Below are 6,744 nucleotides of genomic sequence, written 5' to 3' on the forward strand. Positions count from 1 at the left end.
GGTCCCTGGTTTCTGGCAAGCATCGCAAAGACCAGAAGCCTCGGGTCTACCCCTAGCTGCTCTAGACGGTGTGGCTACAACTTTAAACCCCCAAAATTTTAATGATACGGTTACCCCCTTAGTCTTTATGTGGAGTGTGTGTTGATGAATCGAATATGTGTGAAGGTGATCTTATAGTGTTATTTATGATATTTTAGGATAGAGGGGAAGAAGGGGTGGGAGAGGAGGATTAGGGGTGGGGGAAGGAAGAAGTAGGGACGAGTTGGGTGGAGGGGGAGAGAGGGAAGAGACAGACGCTGGGTACCCCTTTTAGTTTATATCCGAATAGAATATATTATTATTCGTATTCGCATAGGTCGTGGCTATTGTAAGCTGGCGAACATCTCAGCAAGTAGGTTAACCTGGGGAGGGACAGGCATCTCTATTCACGAGGTAATGTGCATAGTGAGTATCAATGTCTTCAAACCTCAGATCCATCCTCTTCAGGTCAGTGAATTTCTTATGAAGGACCTCATCGATGGCCTTCGACCCGAGAGGAGCTCCCAGGAGTGTGATGTATTGTATTAGCAAGGTGGTTAAAGGGAGCCATACTGAGAGAAGGAAAATGAAAGTGAAAGAACAACTTCCTCTTTCCATCCACCCCTCCCTCACCCCTCCCTCACCTCTCCCTCACCTCTCCCTCACCTCTCCTCACTACCAAACGATCTCGAAGCCAGAACCAACGCGTTATTCCGCCCAACATAAATTGGCAAAAATGAATACAATTCCAATCCTTGCTCTGGTCTGGAAATTGAACCGCGCCCCGCTCGTATCTTAGTGGCCCCGTTATGGTTTCTCATATCTACCGGGGGAAGGGTGCAGGCGACACCGGGCCTTACCGTGCTGCGGGCATACTGGCAGCTTCCCTCTGCTCCGGGCATCCACCCGCTTCTTCCCCAAGTTGATTAACATCCATGAAAGGCAGGGATTCTTTACTGTATAAAAATCACATCACGTAATTAACCTCTTTTGAAAGACTCAAAAGAATTCGGCAGACCTACCACTATTCACCGCTGGTCGGGAGTCGAGTTTCGCGCTTGAGTACTCGGCTGGTAAGGGCTACTTTCCCGCTAGCGCGGAGGTGTTCGCGTGTAGAGTCGGAGGAGAGCGAGAGTCGTCCTTCCGGCGGGTGGCGTCAAGTGCGCGTCTCCCGCGAAAACCTTGGGAGCATCTTACGCGTTTCTGGAAACCCGAGGTGACGAAAAGCACCCGCCAGGAGTCTTTGGAATGGTATCGCAGAATTAAAAAGATGCTCTGCCTAAAAGAGTATTAATTATTTCCCCAGCAGAGGAGTCTTGGCCTTCCCCCCCCCCTCCCCTTCTCACTCCCCCACCAACACCACCATCACCCCCTCCCTCCCCGTTTTTCCTTCCCTCCCCCCCCCTTCTCACTCCCCCACCAACACCACCATCACCCCCTCCCTCCCCGTTTTCCCTCCCCCCCCTCCACCTCCTACCTGTCTATTATTCTCCACCCTCCCCATTCCCGCATAATCTCCTGTCTACTCCTCTTACGTTCTGTCGCACCACTTCCTGTCTCCTCTCACCGCTGTAAGAGTTCTTTCCATTTCTGTGTCTTCCTCTGTTTCTCCCATATATATATGGTCACCATTCATCTTCCACTTCCTCCCGATTCTTCCCGTTTTCTCTCCTAATTGATCTTGGTTTCTTTTCGCTATTCTTCTTATTTTTAGTTCTCTTTTTTATTTTTGAGTCTTCCCTGTTCTCTTTTCGGTATTCTTATCGCCTCATTTTCGTGTTTCATGTGGTTTTCTTTTCGTGATTCTTCCCTCTCTTTTTCGTAATGGTTCTTTTCTTTACGTGATGCCTCTAGTTTTATTTGTTTTGCGTATCTTCTCGTTTTCTTTCTGTTCTCGCTTTCTTTCTGTTCTTCTCGTTTTCTTTCTGTTCTTCTCGTTTTCTTTCTGTTCTTCTCGTTTTCTTTCTGTTCTCGCTTTCTTTCTGTTCTCGCTTTCTTTCTGTTCTTCTCGTTTTCTTTCTGTTCTTCTCGTTTTCTTTCTGTTCTCGCTTTCTTTCTGTTCTCGTTTTTTTCTGTTCTCGCTTTGTTTCTGTTCTTCTAGTTTTCTTTCTGTTCTCGCTTTCTTTCTGTTCTTCTCGTTTTCTTTCTGTTCTTCTCGTTTTTTTCTGTTCTCGCTTTTTTCGGTTCTCGTTTTCTTCTGTTTTTTGTCTGACTCATTTCCCCTGTATCTTCTGGATTTGGTCAACTTTTATTTTCTTTTTAATTTCTTCCCACTTTCTATCTTTAAAACTTCGCTGCATGGTTATCTGCTTTTTTTTTTCATCTTATTCTATCTCTTGTCTCACAGCATCGTTATTTTATTATGTATAGCGTTTCCTTCCTTCTATATTTTCACCTTTTCCTAATAATTGTGTTTGTAATTTTCACTAAGTTCGTTTTTGTACTAAGTTGCTAAGTTGGAAAGAGGACTTTGTAGTACTAACGTGAAGACGTGGTTCCAAATGAACAAATCCACAAGGGCCGTGACGAGGATTCGAACCTGCGTCACGGAGCATCCCAGACACTGCCTTAATCGACTGAGCTACGACATGCGTCTGGGATGCTCCCGGACGCAGGTTCGAATCCTCGTCACGGCCCTTGTGGATTTGTTTATTTGATGCATCACGTTAGTGTGATCTCTGTGTGTAACGTGGTTACAAACTTGCTGTAATGTTCCTATAGCCCCAGTGCTCTCCATTTGTCACTCCGTAAAAAATGCGACTGTTTTGTTCCCCATAAACGTACGATCCTAAGCAACATCTACTGAATTTTTGGAGACCCATGCATATACAACATTAATATATCTGTGGTTGAATTCTTAGTAGTAGTACGACGTAATTGGAACGGAATGATCGAATCTGTAAAAAAATGGCGATAGACCTGGTTGACCAGTCCAGCAACGAGGAGGCCTGGTCGACGACCGGGCCGCGGGGACGCTAAGCCCCGAAAACACCTCAAGGTACAAGAGAGGATGGGTTGAAGAACATTTACATTTTTGTTATTTCTCGTTCTTCTTTTTCTTCTTCAGTCTCGACACCTTTCGAAAGTGTTACCTGTAACACACCTGTAATCAGTGTCACCTGTAACACACCTGTAATCAGTGTCACCTGTAACACACCTGTAATCAGTGTCACCTGTAACACACCTGTAATCAGTGCCACCTTGTAACACACCTGTAATCAGTGTCACCTGTAACACACCTGTAATCAGTGTCACCTGTAACACACCTGTAATCAGTGTCACCTGTAACACCTGTAATCAGTGTCACCTGTAACACACCTGTAATCAGTGTCACCTGTAACACACCTGTAATCATTGTCACCTGTAATCAGTGTCACCTGTAACACACCTGTAATCAGTGTCACCTGTAACACACCTGTAATCAGTGTCACCTGTAACACACCTGTAATCAGTGTCACCTGTAACACACCTGTAATCAGTGTCACCTGTAACACACCTGTAATCAGTGTCACCTGTAACACACCTGTAATCAGTGTCACCTGTAACACACCTGTAATCAGTGTCACCTGTAACACACCTGTAATCAGTGTCACCTGTAACACACCTGTAATCAGTGTCACCTGTAACACACCTGTAATCAGTGTCACCTGTAACACACCTGTAATCAGTGTCACCTGTAACACACCTGTAATCAGTGTCACCTGTAACACACCTGTAATCAGTGTCACCTGTAACACACCTGTAATCAGTGTCACCTGTAATCAATGTCACCTGTAACACACCTGTAATCAGTGTCACCTTGTAACACACCTGTAATCAGTGTCACCTGTAACACACCTGTAATCAGTGTCACCTGTAACACCTGTAATCAATGTCACCTGTAACACACCTGTAATCAGTGCCACCTTGTAACACACCTGTAATCAGTGTCACCTGTAACACACCTGTAATCAGTGTCACCTGTAACACACCTGTAATCAATGTCACCTGTAACACACCTGTAATCAATGTCACCTGTAACACACCTGTAATCAGTGTCAACTGTAACACACCTGTAATCAATGCCACCTGTAACACACATGTAATCAATGCCACCTGTAACACACCTGTAATCAATGCCAGCTGTAACACACCTGTAATCAATGCCACCTGTAACACACATGTAATCAATGCCACCTGTAACACACCTGTAATCAATGCCAGCTGTAACACACCTGTAATCAATGCCAGCTGTAACACACATGTAATCAATGCCACCTGTAACACACCTGTAATCAATGCCAGCTGTAACACACCTGTAATCAATGCCAGCTGTAACACACCTGTAATCAATGCCAGCTGTAACATACCTGTAATCAATGCCACCTGTAACACACATGTAATCAATGCCACCTGTAACACACCTGTAATCAATGCCAGCTGTAACACACCTGTAATCAATGCCAGCTGTAACACACCTGTAATCAATGCCAGCTGTAACATACCTGTAATCAATGCCACCTGCAACACACCTGTAATCAATGCCACCTGTAGCACACCTGTAATCAATGCCACCTGTAGCACACCTGTAATCATTGTCACCTGTAACACACCTGCAATCACCTGTCAATGTAGTAAACACGACTTAAATCTCAAACGTTTTTATCCCTGGGTCTAGATGAAAATTTTTCCAAGTTTCTGGTAATCGTTTATATAATAATTCCTCTTGTCCCGTGTGTGTTTGTTTACATGCGGTACGTGACTTGGGCGCTGCCACGACTCGCACCGCTGCCAGCCGCAAGACACGTGGCCTTGACTTCCTCGCAAGAAGATGGGAGGGAATTATCAGGGGAAAGCGCTAAGCCATTACGACTATGTAGCACGTGGAAGGGGGTCAGGATAAGGATTTGGGATGGGACGGGGTGAAAGGAATGGTAGCCCAACCGATTGATTGATAAAGATTAAGCCACCCTAAAGGTGGCACGGGCATGAATAGCCCCGTAATAGCCCAACCACTTGGAGGGTTAATATAGGTATTGCTGACGAGGCTCCTGCTGTATTTGTAATTATAATTGTATTTGTAATTGTAATTTGGTCCCTTGTAGAACTTGTTGGTTCCATATGCATTGAAGTTGAGTTTATTAGTAATTACGTTGTGATGATTCCCATGCATTTGCCAATTATCGAAGTGCCAGAGTTTGGCGCCTGTTCCAGTCCTGCTGTCAGCGGTGGCATTCCTTCTGTCAGCGGTGGCATTCTTCTGTCAGCGGTGGCATTCCTTCTGTCAGCGGTGGCATTCCTTCTGTCAGCGGTGGCATTCCTTCTGTCAGCGGTGGCATTCCTTCTGTCAGCGGTGGCATTCCTTCTGTTAGCGGTGGCATTCTTTCTGTTAGCGGTGGCATTCTTTCTGTCAGCGGTGGCATTCTTCTGTCAGCGGTGGCATTCCTTCTGTCAGCGGTGGCATTCCTTCTGTCAGCGGTGGCATTCCTTCTGTCAGCGGTGGCATTCTTTCTGTCAGCGGTGGCATTCCTTCTGTCAGCGGTGGCATTCCTTCTGTCAGCGGTGGCATTCTTTCTGTCAGCGGTGGCATTCCTTCTGTCACCGGTGGCATTCCTTCTGTCACCGGTGGCATTCCTTCTGTCAGCGGTGGCATTCTTTCTGTCAGCGGTGGCATTCCTTCTGTCACCGGTGGCATTCCTTCTGTCACCGGTGGCATTCCTTCTGTCAGCGGTGGCATTCCTTCTGTCAGCGGTGGCATTCCTTCTGTCAGCGGTGGCATTCCTTCTGTCAGCGGTGGCATTCCTTCTGTCAGCGGTGGCATTCCTTCTGTCAGCGGTGGCATTCCTTCTGTCAGCAGTAGCATTCCTTCTGTCAGCGGTGGCATTCCTTCTGTCAGCGGTGGCATTCCTTCTGTCAGCGGTGGCATTCCTTCTGTCAGCAGTAGCATTCCTTCTGTCAGCGGTGGCATTCCTTCTGTCAGCGGTGGCATTCCTTCTGTCAGCGGTGGCATTCCTTCTGTCAGCAGTAGCATTCCTTCTGTCAGCGGTGGCATTCCTTCTGTCAGCGGTGGCATTCCTTCTGTCAGCGGTGGCATTCCTTCTGTCAGCAGTAGCATTCCTTCTGTCAGCGGTGGCATTCCTTCTGTCAGCGGTGGCATTCCTTCTGTCAGCGGTGGCATTCCTTCTGTCAGCGGTGGCATTCCTTCTGTCAGCGGTGGCATTCCTTCTGTCAGCGGTGGCATTCCTTCTGTCAGCGGTGGCATTCCTTCTGTCAGCAGTAGCATTCCTTCTGTCACCGGTGGCATTCCTTCTGTCAGCGGTGGCATTCCTTCTGTCAGCGGTGGCATTCCTTCTGTCAGCGGTGGCATTCCTTCTGTCAGCGGTGGCATTCCTTCTGTCAGCGGTGGCATTCCTTCTGTCAGCGGTGGCATTCCTTCTGTCAGCAGTGCCATTCCTTCTGTCAGCGGTGGCATTCTTTCTGTCAGCGGTGGCATTCTTTCTGTCACCAGTGCCAATCACATGAAACAATGGGAATAAATTGGATAAGTTTAGATTTAGGAAAGACCTGGGTAAATACTGGTTCAGTCACAGGGTTGTTTTGTGGAACCAGTTGCCGCGTAGCATAATGGAAGTAGGATCTCTTGATTGTTTCAAGCGTAGATTAGACATAGGAATGAGTTTTGGTGGATAGAAATAGGAGGTGCCTCGTATGGACCAATAGGCCTTCTGCGGTGACTTTCATTCTTAT

At 46.9% G+C, this 6,744-nt stretch overlaps 1 protein-coding gene across 1 annotated transcript; it reads left to right on the top strand.

Moving 5' to 3' along the window:
- The first annotated feature begins 435 nt into the window (after window positions 1-435).
- On the top strand, window positions 436-6,533 carry LOC138355859 (SUMO-interacting motif-containing protein 1-like). The gene is made up of 4 exons (XM_069311402.1): window positions 436-555; window positions 1,016-1,178; window positions 5,103-5,280; window positions 5,789-6,533. The coding sequence occupies exons 1-4, from the start codon at window positions 436-438 to the stop codon at window positions 6,531-6,533; spliced, it is 1,206 nt and encodes a 401-aa protein (XP_069167503.1).
- The last annotated feature ends 211 nt before the right edge of the window (window positions 6,534-6,744 follow it).

This window comes from Procambarus clarkii, chromosome 69 (genome assembly GCF_040958095.1).
Source record: "Procambarus clarkii isolate CNS0578487 chromosome 69, FALCON_Pclarkii_2.0, whole genome shotgun sequence".
NCBI lineage: Eukaryota > Metazoa > Arthropoda > Malacostraca > Decapoda > Cambaridae > Procambarus > Procambarus clarkii.

What these genes read in the sequence shown, in the direction of transcription:
- LOC138355859 (XM_069311402.1), top strand. Translation starts at nt 436, where the DNA reads ATGTGCATAGTGAGTATCAATGTCTTCAAACCTCAGATCCATCCTCTT. An exon ending in CTTCCGGCGGGTGGCGTCAA is followed by an intron (nt 1,179 to 5,102) that starts GTGCGCGTCTCC and finishes GGTCCCTTGTAG; the next exon opens with AACTTGTTGGTTCCATATGC. An exon ending in TCAGCGGTGGCATTCCTTCT is followed by an intron (nt 5,281 to 5,788) that starts GTCAGCGGTGGC and finishes TCCTTCTGTCAG; the next exon opens with CGGTGGCATTCCTTCTGTCA.